At 35.7% G+C, this 17,189-nt stretch overlaps 1 protein-coding gene across 15 annotated transcripts in view; it reads right to left on the bottom strand.

Moving 5' to 3' along the window:
* LOC140336694 (protein 4.1-like) overlaps positions 1-17,189 on the bottom strand; it is an 81,433-nt gene that overhangs the window by 47,566 nt on the left and 16,678 nt on the right. For all 15 annotated transcript variants that reach the window (XM_072420035.1, XM_072420026.1, XM_072420044.1 and 12 more), the window contains 4 exons: positions 10,461-10,914; positions 9,727-9,930; positions 6,292-6,396; positions 4,102-4,144 (listed from right to left, as the gene is read on the bottom strand). In XM_072420035.1, coding sequence (XP_072276136.1) covers positions 4,102-4,144; positions 6,292-6,396; positions 9,727-9,930; positions 10,461-10,910 — 802 coding nt within the window. In that variant the 5' untranslated portion in view covers positions 10,911-10,914. Of the gene's footprint in view, positions 1-4,101; positions 4,145-6,291; positions 6,397-9,726; positions 9,931-10,460; positions 10,915-17,189 lie in introns of those variants that run through there.

The raw sequence follows: 17,189 nt of genomic DNA, 5'->3' as shown, positions 1-17,189 counted from the left end.
TCTCTTTATTATCTGCCTACTATTCTACTTTCAAAGGGATTGCAAAGAAAGCCTAAAGCAGAACTTTATCTAAGTTGGAAAACTTGTGTTAAGGCATATTCATTATTGCAGAAAAGACAGGTGATATCCCTTCTGCAAATAATAAAGAAAAAATTAATTTGGCTTAAACTTCCAGACATTTATTTCAGAACAATCACGTCTATGACAGCAAAATGTCACTTATGAAAAAAAAAATTATTTTAAGTAACATACAAAACACACTAAACTTAGCATGCATCTACACATTTGTAGGTGTAAAAATCACTTTTTGTATCAAATTATATTTTATGTTCCGTTACAGTCCAACAGAGGGCGAATACTACAAAAAAAAAAAAGAATTGACCATTTGAAGTCTTCTTATATTTATTCTGCAAGAGCCTCCTTAACCACCTGAGCGTTACACTGAGGTCTAGATTTCTGTACCAAAAGTGATCCACTGTTTTTCATGAATTTTTTTTTTTTTAAATTGTAGACCTGTAACTTACAGAAATATGTCCGAACAAGGGTTCTAGTAGATATTATGAATATAAAAAATGTTTGAAACACACAATCATGTAAAAAAAAAAAATGTACTTTTAATAAAATCCTATCCTATTTTTTTTTTGCATAGAAATTTTTGTTTGTATTGTGGGCTTGTAATTCTTAGGATTAACTCCCGGGTATGATAATTATATTTATTTTTTATATTAAAATCATAAATTATAATATAATACATAAATATAAATAATAATTTAAAACAATAATGAAATAATAGACAACAATGTAATCTAAAAATAAAATTAAAAATGTACTTTTATTTTTATTTCATGTTGTGTGGTGTTTTTGTACTGTAAAAACCATTTAAAATCAGATTACATTGTACTCTGCCTATAAATTTCCCTCCCTGACACACCCCCATACATCACCAATCACATCACTGGAAGATGACTCATCCTCCGAGTGATGTGAGGGGGGGGGATTTCCCTGCCTCACACAGAGACACAGGCACACGCTGGAAGCTGCTCGTATCTATGGAGAGATGCACAGTATAATGCAGGATTTCTGCATTGTTCTATACATCTCACTACAGATGCCAGCAATAGGAGCTGCGGACACTGGGTGAGTATTTCCTTTCAGTTGTAATCCGATTGTCATACAATGTATGACAATCGGATTGCAACATAACATTTGTTTACATTTAACCACCTGGTGACAAAAACTCGGGGTTAACCATAATTGCAAAAGTTTTTAGCCCGAGCATGCTCGGGCTTAACGGCAAGGTAGTTAAATAACTTGTTTACATCAAATGATTTAATTTGATTTTTTTTGTGTGTGGTTCACAATAACCCATTGTGGTAGTGCACAGTATAGCATCCCAGCATACATTGCAGATATATGGCACTGCAAAGTGTCTACACAATGCAACTAAGCTGCAATGTACAGCAAGCTCACCGCACATGTGCATTGCAGTGAGCTGTAAACAAACCAATACCTATCCTTTCACAAATGTTTTTTTTTTAACAAATAGAATTTGGATTTTTTTTTACCATTTAAAAGGTATTATCTTACTGCTTTCAGGATCAAGAGACAAAAGAACTTTGTAAAAACTAAATTTTAGTGCGAAAGATCTATCTTAAAAGGCATAAATTGCTGATATACTTGTCTGTGAGACCTGCTATGTATGCATTATAGCACCACAGGTGTATGGCAGGATAAACAGAAAGGGTGGCTGCTTATCTACAAACCATCTGCTGTCTGGCCCTGGATAGTGACTCTAATGGCTGGTTTAGAAACTTGCAGTTTTGCATGTCGGTGGTGTACTTTTACTTAATGTGCATATTGATTAGTCAATATACATGGTTCCTGGAGCAAAGTAATAAAAATACTGCATGTGTCTAAATTTACACACATACACACGTTAAATAGAGGTTGTTAGACAGCTCACTTTACATCAACAGAAAAATCAATTGTATTTTCAAATCTAACAGGGCATCCAATTTGTAGCACAGAATGTCACATTCTATGGCCAGACAAATGCAAGCAAAGTATGTAGAGAATGGAGACCGGCTTACAGTGCAAACTCATCTTGCAACAACGAACACAGGCCGCTGATCAGCTAAAGAGGCTTAAAATTAGGAGGCCGTTGAGCCATCTGGAAAGGGATCAGTGCTGCCCACCCCCTCCAATCTCATCAGTTCCATGGGGATATGTGCCAAAGGTCTATACACTGTGTGCATTCACGCAATTTAAAAACTTGGTCCTATAATTAATACAGTAATAAGTTTAACTATTTTTCTTTTTAAATTATTATATATGTACATACAAATACATACTCTCTCACACACAAACCCCAAACCTGGGCCTTCCAGACTACCAATGTCATATGCTTGACCATTTTCTATTTTAAAAAAATGCTATGAGAGAAACATGAAAGTTTCATGTACATTCTTGGTGTAACATATAGGATAGGGTAACAACCCTCCCCTTTCTGTACTGAAATCATTGCAGTGTTGTCCCTCTGCTGCTGTTGTAGCTATTGGCACCACTAATATTTCTGTCTGAAAATAACCTCACCTAGTTCTATCTACATGTCTGTCTACAAGCATATAGGTAGAACCAGGTGAGGTCACATCGCCTTTTCTACAGGAGCTTAGGTAAGCACTTATACTCAATACCTGTCTAATAGGCTGCAGCGTCCCAGCAGCTGAATTTACAATTAAGATGATACTAGTAGCTTGGCTTAAAAAGGTTCACAAACTAGGAGGGCCTAAATATGAACATTGTAATGGATGCTAATTTCTGGCCTTTGAACTTTATTTTTTTTTTATCTCCCATACCTAGTCCTATAAAGACTGCAGAGGTGTGGATAACATAAATCAAACACTACTGACACCCCTGGAGAAGATAGGATGCTGCAGAGGTACAACCACACTCTCTTTTTCTAGTGTGTATCTTTGTGTTATGGTACCCCAGTAAAAAAAGAATTCTTAGTGAGAAAACAAAAACCGTCTGTCTTTGGATGGCATTTTCATATGCATACAAACCTGTTTTACACATCTACCTACATAAGAGCATTTATGTGTGTGAAGGTAAAGACTTTAAATTGATACCAAGCGCCCTGATCTTACCTTTGTAGTGTTGCCACCTATCAGAATAAAGTTTACCCAAAGAAAAAAAGTTGTAACTTAGCTCGCCCACAAATTGGACTATGCAAAAAGCAGAGGACAATGAGACTGATCATGTGACCCGACAGAAAGAAAAGGACTTCTCCTCCTAAGTAAATTTCTACAATATTTGGTTTATTTGCTTTGTGTGATTATTCACAACCAGTGTGGCTAGAGAGATGTTTATACTTTATAAAAAAAAAAACAAATTTGTTTTTGTTGTACTTTCTGCTATTTGTATCTTGACTTTTAGTGCACGCCTTAGCAACCCTATAAAGACATGTCACTGATTCTGCAAAAGTAAGAGCAGTGGTATATGGGTATATGACCACCCGGGCTTACTGGCTGCACTGAATAGTCCTTGAAATATCCTTTTATTACCAAAAATAATGGGTACTACAGTAAAAAATCAAAAAAAGTAAACTGGGTATTATTAATACCATAACAGGGGAATGTAATAATATGTTTCATAAATTCACTTATAAAACACCCACAGACAGTTACCAGGCTTCTATTTACTGTTGAGTTTTTCTTAAGCTGGAACACAGTTCCTGACAATCAAACATGTAACCCTCCCCAGGACAACAGGGAGTAACTTTAACTTAAAAAAAAAAAGGTTTATGAGTTTCTTTACAGACTTATCCCATTAAACTGATCACTATACCTAGGTATAAAAAAAGTGACTGATAGATTTGCATGTGCATGATCCGGATGTAAAATTTCAAAACAAAGCCATAAAAGACATGCTACAACATTACCATTTCTGTTGGAATGTGTCCAAATCGCTCTGATGTAGGCAAACTTGTGGTAGAATACATTTATGTAACATATGTTCCTTGTATTTACTAGTCCCACATAAAATCTGCACAAGTACATGTACAGGGATGGCATATTTCTCTGGTAAGAATTACATACTCACCATGCACCTGTTTCCTGATATCTTTGACGGGGTCTATCCACAACTATAAAAAAGGAAAGATGTAAATTATTTCCATCTCTTAACAGTGGAATAAACTACAGAGCAATCCAGAATGGAATAAACACAAACTTAGTAACATTTTAAACAGAATATAGTAAAATATAATAAGTAAAAACAGTATATATATAACTTTCTGCTAAATTCTAAAAAGAAAAAAAAGATTTTATAAAAGGTATGGGCTTTCAGCCCAAAGATTGAATAGTGATACTGACTGCTTATCTCAGGGGTGTGAAATTCAATACAAATATTAGTCAAATATATTGACTAATTCAAAATTAAAAACTTAGAGTTTAACAAAGTCATGGGCCAACCTTGAAATTTATTGAAAAAATTTGCTTCACATTCAATATGGAACAAGCTAATAATAGAGAAAGAGACAAAAAAAAGTTAAATTTCTATGGTAACCTTTTTGCACAGGCTAACAATAATAACAATATTCTTCTATAAAAAAACAATCATTCAGGTCCATGCCTTGGAGTACCAAGGAAATGTACAGCTGAGGGGGAGTGCTGGACTTGCCAGATGCGGCCAATGCAGAGCTAAGACTCCCTCTTCATTGATAAAGCGCTGCTACTAAAATTATCAGCATTATTTGCGCCTATAAAACACTCCAATGCGGGGCCACGCATAGGCAGAGAGCCTACTGGTATATAGAGAGGAGTGATGCCGGGAATTGTAGTAGCGACGCTTTTTTAATGCAGCGGCAGGCTAGTTGCAGTTCATATTTAGGATTCCCGTGGGGCCAAATAAAAGGACGTTGGGGGGCAGATTTGGCCCCCGGGCCAGAAGTTTGACAACCCTGGCCTATCTGATCAGGTGTATTCATTACTCCGGTATACTGCAGAGAGCATGGTCCCAGTCTATTCACATCCCACTGGCGTAGTTAACAGAACTAGTTCTTAGAATTTAAGCTGATGTCCCTGTAAAACAGAGCTTTTAATGAATCATTTTAAAACTTTAAGTGTTTTTTGATGTTTTCCCATAGCATACATATACATGCCTCAGGCTGTGTTAGCAATAAAAAGAATGTATTCCACAACTGGGGTAGTACCAAATACAGGACCACCATGACACAAGTAAATGTGGCTACAGATGGGCATATCTCTCTACCAAAGCAAACAGAGGTTTGTACAACCAGCCTCAGCCAACAAATGCATGTGACATATGCCCTTAAAGTCTCATTACATATTATATAATGGAAGGAAAGGGGCATGATCAGCATGTGGGCTAAAGAGATTTTCCAACCAACTTGAAAATCCCTGATGCTCAGAAACATTCATCAACAGTCTGCTCATAGATTTATTCAGTTTTTAATCATGCTGTTACCACCCTAAAGTGCACGTTCAATTTTTAGGAGGGGGAACAGGAGTGAGAGCTGAACTGGTTACTTTAAGTAGGCCCTGGGCAAAAAAAAAACCAGAAAGAATACAATGCATAAAATGACAGAAATATACATATGTATGACTTGGTTACATTAAATGAATAGTTTGAAAAAAGAAAAAGAATATTAACTTGTAGGAAGGCTTAAATAAAAGATACTGATTAGTTCTCGTCCAATATCCCATGTAACATCCAAATTATGAGCTCAGTAGGTTGTGTGAAATAAGGATTTCTAAAATTATTGACCAAATTCATACACTATGCCCTATTTGTATGCTACAAGTTGCTGAATAGTTCAGGAATGTTAGTTTAATGCCAGATCTCTTAACAAATCATTTATCAGCTCTCCTCTGATGTGCATCTTTTAAATACCATGTGCCAGGCATCCCTTGTCTGTTCATCAGAATGTTTGCTGAGTGATGCTGAGCAGAGCTAGACAGACAGAAGGGTCTCTGTGTCCTCTGGAGAAGTGCAGTCAACCGTTTGCATGCTCATCCTGTGGAGATTAAGCTGGTGGACAATGAAGTCTGAAAAGAGGGTATTGGTGGGAGCTAATCAAGGGACAGTAGTTCTCTACAGCATCAGATAATGAATGAACAATGAAAGTGCTGCTGAGAGCACCATTGTTTACACAAGACCAAAACATAACATGCCCAGAAAACCCTGGATTTGTGACCCCATGTAGACCAGATTTCTATTTCTCTTTTCCTGGATATAAACTGGGAACTTAAACCTCAAACTAGTTCTTACCTTAATGTTTGGAGACTCCCATATGGCCAGGCCAAAATAGTCTTCCTCCAGGATGTTCAGGTGGCTGCATACTTTCTTGAAAAGGTCCTGTCCCTTGGCATGTTTCTGAAAGATGTGGAATGTGTTCAGAAAAAAGGAACTTAACTAATGGAAATGGCTTAAAGGAGAGATGCTTCAAGAAAATGTATAAAGAGAATACCATCGCTGATTACCTTCTGAAAATGGTACATACCTAGATATCTCTGGCTTCACATATTAATAAGTCACTGACCTGAATATACACGCAGAACAGGAAACTTAGAGTGAAGTCAGAACAGATCTGTAAACCAGCTCAGCAACTCAAGAAGCAACTGATTAGCATTACAGCCAAAGTACTAGCATTTTTACAAAGGGTACTCAAGTACAGAATCTGCCTTATTTCCCCAGTACAGATTTGTTTAAAGACAAACTCGTTATTGGCACCTTACAGATGATTTTTATAATAAAATATTCAGTCCATATCACTATTTATGTAAAGCTAGTAGGCAACAAAAATCTTAAATAACTAGAAAAATGGGCGTTAAATTATGGCATACAAGTCAATTGAGAATTGTTGGCATAATTTATGCTATTAGGCTGCCATCTTTATGCACAAGGGATCAGATAAGGAGTGGATTGGAGTACCGGATCAGTTCCCCAACCATTTAAAAGCAAAATACCACCCAAATGTTGGGTGTTGTGGCGTCTTTATTTAAACCAAATTATACCTCGAGTTCTGTTTAATGCATTATATTCATCATCAGTAAAATACACGATTTGCTACTGATTGCAATTATTGTACCTTGGAGGTATTTTTTAGGTAATCTAACGATATAACTAATTTGTAATAAAAATTTAACAAAAATCCCCACCAAAGATCATCCTGTTTTTAAAAACACCTTAAACACCTTGCTTTTATACTTTTTTTTAAAGTACAGAAATAGATGTGGGTGTATGTTCCTAATGCATTTTGTTTATATCTCTTTGTTATGTCATTTGTATTCCAGAAAAAAAAAAATAGAATACAACACTTAACAAATTAACACTAAAGAATACAAAGAAACCACTGTCTGACACTTTAAAAAGTACTAAACACCTAGTCTACAGGAGGTTCAATGCCATTTCACTTTGTAAAAGTTGCTCTTTCATTCATTGTTCCTTTTTTTCCTGTTCAGCTCAAAGAGAAGCTATTAAATAATTATAAGAAATAACTACTAAAGTAAAATTAAAAAATTCGCATTCCAAAATAAAAAGTCACTTAGTTGCAACTGAACTCATCATTACGGATCCAATGTTTAATATTACACAATAACAACAAAACCAAAAACCTAGCCAGACTAAGTGGCTAAATAACCAGTACTAGTTCACTGAAGCATGATACTCTGCTTCACACATTTGCATTAAAATAGCTACTCTTTGTTCCTGGCTATAAACAAGGGGTTCAGCTAAGTGTTGTGATATAGAGCATCCTCACTTCTATTCAATCTTGAATTGTTTTGATCAAAATGTACTGTTCTAAATTTACCAAGAACCTAATCAGCATTTTACCATAAACTGCAAAGAAAAAAAAACCCAGACTCTATCCCAAACACTGAAAGGAAACACCTGCCTGTTCCATCTGCCTGAATGATAGCAGCTGGATTGCCAGAGGATATTAGAGACTCACATTTATTATATTTTTTTTAACCTCTAAAATGTATTTCCTTCTAAAAACTGAAATGAACTAAAACATTTAAAAACTACAGGTAAAACAAGTATGGGCTAAAAACACAAATTAAGGCTGGTCCCAATTTTTTGGTAGTGAAAAATAAAAATAAACTGATTAGTAAATGGATGGACAGCTGCTGTCAGACTTAAAGGGATTTGCAGCCTCTGTGAGCAGGAACAAAACAAATCACTCTGACAACAGAAATGTTTAGACACGAGATGTATCTGAGCAGGATGCTGCACCTCACTCATAGACACAGACAAGAGAACAATCTGATTTTCAGGTGGTAATTGCACTGTCGGAAGGAGATGTAAATGTGAGGTTGGAATGAGCCCATCACGTCAGAAAACAGAAAATGAATCAGTTAAATTTAATAAAGGTCACTGGAGTCACATGGAAAAAAACTATAGGGACTAATGTTTATTAGTGTCCATCCTGCTATAAAAAATAAAAACCCAGCAATCAGAAAGTTTACAGGTCAGAATCATTAGATTTTCCATTTCTACAACAATAGACTTACAACAAAACTACTAGGCAATTTATTGTTATTTGGAAAGTTTGTCAACACATGCATATTATCAATACTGATAACCCAATTAATCACTAGGTCCCTATACTAAACCACTGGCATGGTAAAAATGACATCCTTTAAATGAAATGTTAGTATATACAAACAACTTTTAAGATCTGATGGCCATACTGCCAGCCACTAGTGCTTTTGCCATGTAGATACGTATAACTTCCCTACGTGGACATGGACTTCTCCAATATGGTAGACGTAGACACATGTGTTTTACAGACTACCATGCATAAATCTTGTGGTGAATCATGTATTAGCAAGCTTACAAAATAAGGCCATTGAGATGTGAAGCTGTGCTGCTTCTGTTGGTTGGCTACCCTCAAACGCAGCATTCCATAATTATATTTCACATTTATGCTGCTTGATACAGCCCTCCTATTTTAAGCCCCACAATATCCTCTAGAGATACTGCTACTTTTCTGACACTGTGCTACCCCCAGGAACAGTGTTCCTCTTGCAAATCTTGCCCATAGTAAGCAGTTACCTTCCATGACCCTTAGGCTTAGTCTACACGGACGTTTTCCCCAGCGTTTAAACCTAAGGCTTTAAAAGCCCATGTTTGAATTTCGATGCATTCCAATGAGCTAATTTACACCAGGACGTTTCCTTGAGGCATGTTTATGAGCAGTATCTATAACGCTGCCTGCAACGCCTTAAAAATTAAAACGCAGAGTAAACAATGGAAAACGCTTCCACTGATTTCAATAGGGGTGTTTTCCCCCATATATAAGCAGCACTTGAAACGTAAATGTGGTAAAAACACAGGAAACCTCGGGAAACAGGCCATAGATGTTTTCCAGCGTTTTAAAGGCAAACTTTAAAACGCTAATAAAAGTGCATAAAAACGCATATAAATGCAGTAGGAAAGTTTACATGCGTTTTTAAAAACATCCGTGTGGACCCAGCCTTATTGACAGCTTCTTTCTCTATTAGTTCTTAAACTAAAGTTTTTCCTAAAGCTCAATCACCAACAGTCAACTAAGCTTGAATTGTTTTAGTATAACCAAACAAATAATAAACACAATATTTTAGCCTTGCAGCATGCTGGTATACACTTTTCTTGTAAATAATAGTTAAAATGATTAGACTTTTTTTTATATAATAATATTTTATTAGCCATAACACTTACCTCCAGCTCACACTCATATACAGTGTCATCAAGAAGAGAAACTTTGCAGCGCATGTTGGGTGATCTCTTGGCCACTTTTTGCGGGCTCTTTACTTCTGCATCAGCTTTGGCAAACTCCTGCTCCTTGTCACCTTTAACAGATGGCTCTCTGTCCTCAAGATCAATTTCTTGGTCTTGATCGTCCTTTCTGTCTTCTTGAGCAGGCTAAAAGGACCAACCAAAAACTCATCAATAATGAATGAATAAATAAATTTAAAAAAGTATATGTAGCACAAATGACATAAATACTGAATCAGAGCTGGATAAATCAAAAGAGAGGGGCAGCTGAATGACCCTAAAAAATATAGTGAGTGCCTAGTAGCTGCAAGGTCCTAATGACAACTTGGACCACAGCTCTATCTGCTTGCTTTCACTACACTAATTATCTATCATGAAAAGGCCAATTCCTGCAACCCGGACATTCAGTTAAGGACAGTTCTGACACACTGATACTCATTTATGTCTCAGCTATTCCATTGCAAAATCTAAAGAACTATGTACCTTAGTAATCCTAATATGGTGCCCATTGCAGTATTTAAACATCAAACATATGCAGGAGTAAAAAGTCTTAAGACAAAGACAATGTACAAAGCTATATAAACTTTTTGGAATTATTAAAACCATTTATTATTATTTGTTTAAATTTAATTTAGTGGAATATGCTTTTTAAAACGGCATTAGTAAAGGCTCCTCACCTGGGTTTCTGCACTACTCAGGGAATGGAGATCCAAAGATGGATCAGTTCTAAGTTCTGGTTCTGGAGCTGCAATAGGGGCCTTCAGAAATACTTCATCTTCTAGCTGCTCCCCTAATCCTTCATCCACTTCCTTCTGGTCTCCGTTGTCCCCTGGCTGCTGACTGTCTTTCCCTTCTTCAGTGACCTGAGATTTTGGCCTCTTCAGAAAAGATGAGAAAAGTCTCGACAGGCCCTTTCCTTCAGAATGTCTCTCCTTGCTTTTGCGTGTGCTTGGAGATGCAATAGAAAGAGAATCTTGTGTTTTCTCAGTGTCCTGTATCTCCTCTGTGTTTGGTTCCTCTGAATTTGTTAAGCAAGCCCCTGCTTCCTCCTGTTCCTTTCCTTCTTGTTTTTGATCCTTAGGAGGGTTTTCTGCCTCAGCCACTAAACTCTTTTCTGTTGTCATCATGCCACTGTAAAATATTGAAGAAAAGCATTATTGGTGTTAGCAAACACATATTTGTGAAATTAACCAGCACATCAAACAAGCTATACAAAAACTGAAAATCTGTAATAAAAATATTTAAAATGCCATCCACTGCCTAATATAGTAGGGCTGAAAACGGCAACAGCAAACGGATAGATGTCGCTCTCCCAGTAAACATCATCTTTCCAATGAAGCTTAAATTGTACCTGTTTTTGAGTAGTGGTTTTAGTTTAGTTCGACTTTTAAAGAATTAGTCAACTCATACTGCTCTTTTTCTGAGTATTCCCTGTACAGGAATATAGGTATTATGTATAATATGGGTGTACACTACATTACCATACAAATATACTGTAATTATAATATATTACATGGCAATTATAAAAAGAATGAGAAACACTTGCTTTGTCCTTTTTAATAGCAATTTGAGAATTATATAAAAAAAAAAAAAAAGTTACAGAAGATATCAATGCAGTATAAAAAGGTGAAGAACATTTGTGATATTATTATGTACGGTTTGTGGAAAGGCAAAACTAAAAATATCTAAGCCAATGTTTGCACTTATCAGCAAAGACAATTGTGATGCCATCTCTACAGCAATGATTAAAACCAGTATTTGTAAACAAGTAAATATATTAAAAAAAAGATTTTTACCAAACCCTATCCGAGGAAAGTGAGGCACGAGCTGCACATGCAGGTCAATACAATAAATATACCACCCCAGCGTACTGAGGATAAACAAAGCTACCTGTGTAAGTTTAGAAACGGCAGTGACATTACAGCAGTGATTCCAATAACATGACACTGGTTAAAAAGAATAATGTTATACAGGTATATAGACATATGACTATGATAGGGACATTAGATTGTGAGCTCCTTTGAGGGACAGTTAGTAATACAACTATGGACTTTGTACAGCGTTGCGTAATATGATGGAGCTATATAAATACTGTGTAATAATAATAATAATAATAATAATAATAATAATACAGGTTATAAAAAATGTCAAGTTGTTTTGAATTGTTTTTGTAATCAAAATTGTTTCATCTTTGTTTTTCCTCCAAGATGAAGGTCCCCAGACCAAAATAAAAGATAACGCAATTGTGTATCTAAATAAAAATAAAAGCCTGAAGACTGAAAATGTTTCCTTTGCTGTGTAGTCAATTCCTAAATCTGCTACTACTCCTTCTAAAATGCAGCTGCTTCATCCTAAACTTACATCCGAAACCTTGTCACCAGACCATATATTTAAACAAACTCCCCCCATAAGATTATATGTTTATTTTATTCATAACATTCATCTCTATTTAGGTAACAATCTCAGTTGTGTATTCCTGCACATCAGAAGATTACAAAAGACAATAAGAGGTAATTTCCTCTGTAAATGGGCCTCACAGATACATTCCCACCCTACCCTGTGTTTATTTTTATACTGTATTTAATAAACATTATCTTTCTCATTACATAAATCAAGCTTATTTCCTGTAGGACAGTTACATGGCTTTTTCTAAAACTGAAATGAAAGAAAAAACTGAAAAAAAGAAATAAAATTAGCCTAGTTAATACCCAGTATGAAGTACAAAAAATATTACCTCCATTATTGTTGTTATGGGCAACAACATAAATGTCATCTAATAGGTCAATACCCTTCTCGCCAGTCCTTTGCTACTAATTGTGTCATGAATCCATGCTCAAAATACTTACCAATGCCAAGAAGTACTATGAAACCAAGCTGGAGAAGAATAAACAAGTCCCCTGAAGTATATACATAGTCCCACAAATTTGCAAACAAGTAAATTGTTAGGCAATGTGTCTAAGGCCGTGATTTTTAACCACTGTGCCACGGCACACTAGTGAGAGATCTTCAGGTGTATTGTACCGTGGGAAATTATCCAATTACCATTGTCGAGTGTCTGTACTGTAGTGACTGGCAGAGTAATGTAATACTCTTCCATGTCAGTGGGTGGCAGTAGGTAGCTTAACTGCCTTGTTTATTCTTAGAGACAAGAGAGTTAGCTACTGAGTGGCATTTTGTAACATTTTTGATTTGTGGCGTGCCGCAGGACTTTTTAATGTAAAAAATGTGCTGTGGCTCAAAAAAGGTTGAAAAACACTGGTCTAAGGGATGGGAACAGATCACACACAATTAGTATTTTAACAAGATCCAAAGATTTGACAGTCCAATCCTTGGATCATTTGTGGATGTCCAACCGCCAATCAGAGAATGTCAGAGAATGATAGCCTTGCCACAGATTGTTTTTTAAATCTCTGAAAATCCATACTTTCCCCTCTCTTACAGCTATTTACAAACATATTTAAATTGGTAAAGAAATATTACTTAATGATAACTGAAGCCTATGTTACCATTCCCCTAAAGAAAAACGGGGACACATCCAAACTCATACAAGTATTTTATCGATCAATGTAGATCCCAAAATCCTATCCAAACTAATAGGATGCCAGTTGGAAACACTGATACCTTAAAATAAATTATCCAACTTATGTAAAATTCACAAAAGCGCTGAGTGGTAGTATCCATTATTATAAATGTTTGAAAGTTTGCATTCACTTTAGAATGCAGAACTAGAATGTGCAACACAAGGGAGAAGGTGGCATTGGGGAGCAAAGTTTAGTATTGAAAACAGGCTAAAATGAATAAAGAAATACTGAAGAAAATTGTGTCTGCGCATTTGTTTATAACTGTTTGCATTAGGTTTTTATACCCCCCCCCCCCCCATGTTTGTGTGAGTTTCCTCCAGCGACTACGGTTTCCTCCCACATCCCAAAAAACATACAGTTGGGTTATTGGCTTCCCTTAAACTCAAAACGTGGCCTTAGATCGAGTAAATGATATATATATATATATATATATATATATGACTATATATAGGTAAGTATATTCAATTGTAAGCCCCTCTGAGTGACAGAGACATGTTGGTATGTTGGACATTATATAATTGATATGATATATCAATTCAAGCTAAAAATATTATAAATAATTTACAATTTACTGTATAAACAAAAAAACGCTGCATGCAATGCCAGATTTAAACTAAATAATAATATTAAGTAAACTTATACTCAAAACAGTATGAATTAGCCACAAAATCATCAATACAAATATTATAAAATACCAGCTAATGAGCTCAAATCAATGGATAAGTATAATTAGTACCATAATGATGCAAATCTGAAAATATAGAAGTGCTTTAAAAATCATGCAGGTGAAAAAAATCCATACAGATAAAGAGCTACTTTTAAATGGCTAAAAATAACAACAGACAGAGGCAAGTCTTGGAACTTCTTCCAATATTTATGAGCACACATATTCATAGCTACTACTGACCTGCTATGGCAGCACAACATGAATCAATGCGGCTGGCTACAACAAGCATTCTTTAAAACAAATATAAATCCTATTTCAGATTGGTTTCAAATATGCAATGTGTTATATGAAGGATAAGGGGAAAACATGAATCAACAAAGCAGTTCATTTCAATATTTGCTTTACAGAGTTTGTCCTCTAAAACTGAAAATTTGGTAAATGGCAGTGAGTTAAATTACCTGATAATTTCTTAGTGAGATCTTTAATTTGTCAGGTCTACTTACTCCCTGCAAGCAATTACAAGCCCTTTCACCATGGAAATTCATGATTTATTTTACAGAGAACACAACAAATATTGTAGGAAACCATTTTGTATCCGAAGGTGGTGAAGAACTGAGATGGAGACAACCTGTAAGTGAAGTCAGATGTTTTTAGGTTAGTCATCATTCGCCATTCACAGATTAACGGCAAAGATAAATTATCCATTTTATATTATTCTCCTTCCTAATCCAGGTTTTTTTTCTCAAACCTTAATTCAGCAATTTAGGGAGGAGGGAACCTTGAACAAGCAGATATAAAGTTAGGAGACAGAATACAGGCATTACACTGTATATACCTTTCTAATGTAGGTACTAAAGTACAGGAACCTCAAACCTTCAGGTTATTTGAAATCCATCCCGGTGTCCCTTTTGACAAAGCCCATGCTGTATATAGTTCCTCAATTTCTTTCTAAAGTTAAGATAAAGCCCTGCACATGTGATCTGAAACATGCAAGTGTCTGAGGCACACCAAACTCCGCTTGGGCACGAGTTGATGACCATGTACAGCCTTGGTCTAAGATGCCAAGGGCTCTAAAGGGAAAAATTGGTTTAAAGACACCATACTATGTCTGTACATCAGCACCAATACACAAAACCAATGTGGGGAAGGAAATCATATCTGAAAAAAATATCATGGATATCAAAAGCAGGTTACAAATGGCATTTTATTAATAAAAAAAATAGGACGTGGGGGTAGGGTTTTCTACCGTTCACTTCCTGGATTCTGTACATTATAGTTTATTTACCTCGTTTGTCACAGATTAAAATGTTTTAGCCCTTTATTTATATAACCTCCACCTGACTACATAGCTGCATATTTAGGGTGACCAATATCTTTTCCTAATAGACAGCACATTAACACACCAAAAAGCAAGTACAGAGTTCAGAAACCAATTAATCCACTCTGGGAACCAACATGACATTTTTTATTTTTTATTTTTTATTGGGGGGCAGTTTAATATCACGTATTATACTTAGGAACCTCTATTATAATTGATCGCAAGGCTTACTCTGCATTTGAGATATCTAACCCACTTAAGTCATATTACAATGCCATGTATTTCTCTCCATATACAGACTTGTTACAGAGTGATTTCTGAATTATCCATTTGGTTCAAAAGCTTGTAACTTTATAGGCTAAGCAACATTATAGGTGGTACAATCTATTCAAACAACAGTACAAAGGTCCAACTGGCCTCACTAAAGTAGTAAACATTGTTTTTATATGTATTTTGCTCAATAGGTGGGTGGTGAATTATTGTATCTATTATTTCCTTTGGGCTGCTTCTCTTGGCTTCCTGTTTATCAGATCAAAAAGGCAAAAACTGGGCTTGACAAGTAGCTCATTTTAAAAATGCATGTAAGCAATTCATTCTGAAAAGAACAACATTTTTATATTATATTTTGAGGGTCTCTTTAAATAGTTTTCTGCACATTAGTATAAATAATATTCCACAAGGATGGTGCTGAAATGTAATGGATGGACTGGATTTTGTATCAGCATATTTCTACATTTGAGACACAAATATTTTGGTTTTTGAGCAAAGGTGGATCTGTTAAGTATGCTGGGGATATCACACCAATAACTGCCTAAAAAATATGAAAATATAGCATGTGAAAAAGGTGGAAGTGGACTAATCTTTAAATCAATGCTTTACACAGAATAAAGCCTCTTTAGATGCCAGACCTGGACCTGGTGTATCTATCCATTCAACACTACAGCTAAGCATACATAGTGGGTAATTCATTCCACAAGAGGTTTTATATTATTCAAATGTCAGTGAAGGTTTTCAGGTCTCAATTCATTATGTGTCAGTGGGAAAAATACTCCCTACAGTAGTGGTCAGCAGGAAAAATGTTCCATTTAAAATGGTGTAAGAAAGCTAAAATGATCTCTGGTGTAACGCTGCTGATAGAATCCCTAGTAACCTCTGGTGGGGAATGGTCAAGTATGGCTGGTTCATAATATGTAGACATTATTTTCTTATTGTTATTTCTTATTGAACTCAATACACATGCGTCTTTTATTAACCTAACTACGGTATATAGCAACAATTGCACTGTTCTCAAATCCCCTCCCAGGTGTTTGATTTGTTATAATCACAACACAAGAATGGTATGCAAATATCTGCTATCACACCTCATAAAGTCTGTCCGTTTTCTAAAACAAAGCTGCCAGATTCATTATCACATACTTACCTGCAAACACAAGGATAACGTAAATGTATTGGGAAGACAAGTGAAAGAGTAAAAAGTTGAGGAAATAAAACCCAAGGAACATATAAAATACAATAAAATGATGTCTACTAAAAAAGGCAAGGCTGATCTTGCATTCACTTGAGCAATAATAATGTTTAGGTTTCCTTCAACGTACATATAAATTTTCTTCAACGTACAAATAAAGCCTCTCTGGAACAAAATATTCAAACATGTTACCAATGTTCAACAATTTTTTTCCGAGAGGCTGGCTTGTACTTGCACCAATGGTACCATTTAGGTTCACAAAAAATGCTGCTCCCTAGAAGCCATGTTTCTGCAATCGTCCAATATATCATGGAACTGGTGGCCCTGATCTACTATCAAAGGGAAAAATGTGCAGCCACTTGGTAGACATCTTAA

The sequence above is a fragment of the Pyxicephalus adspersus genome, chromosome 1, assembly GCF_032062135.1.
Source record: "Pyxicephalus adspersus chromosome 1, UCB_Pads_2.0, whole genome shotgun sequence".
In the NCBI taxonomy this organism is placed as follows: Eukaryota; Metazoa; Chordata; class Amphibia; order Anura; family Pyxicephalidae; genus Pyxicephalus; species Pyxicephalus adspersus.
Note: the sequence above shows the minus strand (reverse complement) of the source record. Positions and strands in the feature narration are given on the sequence as shown.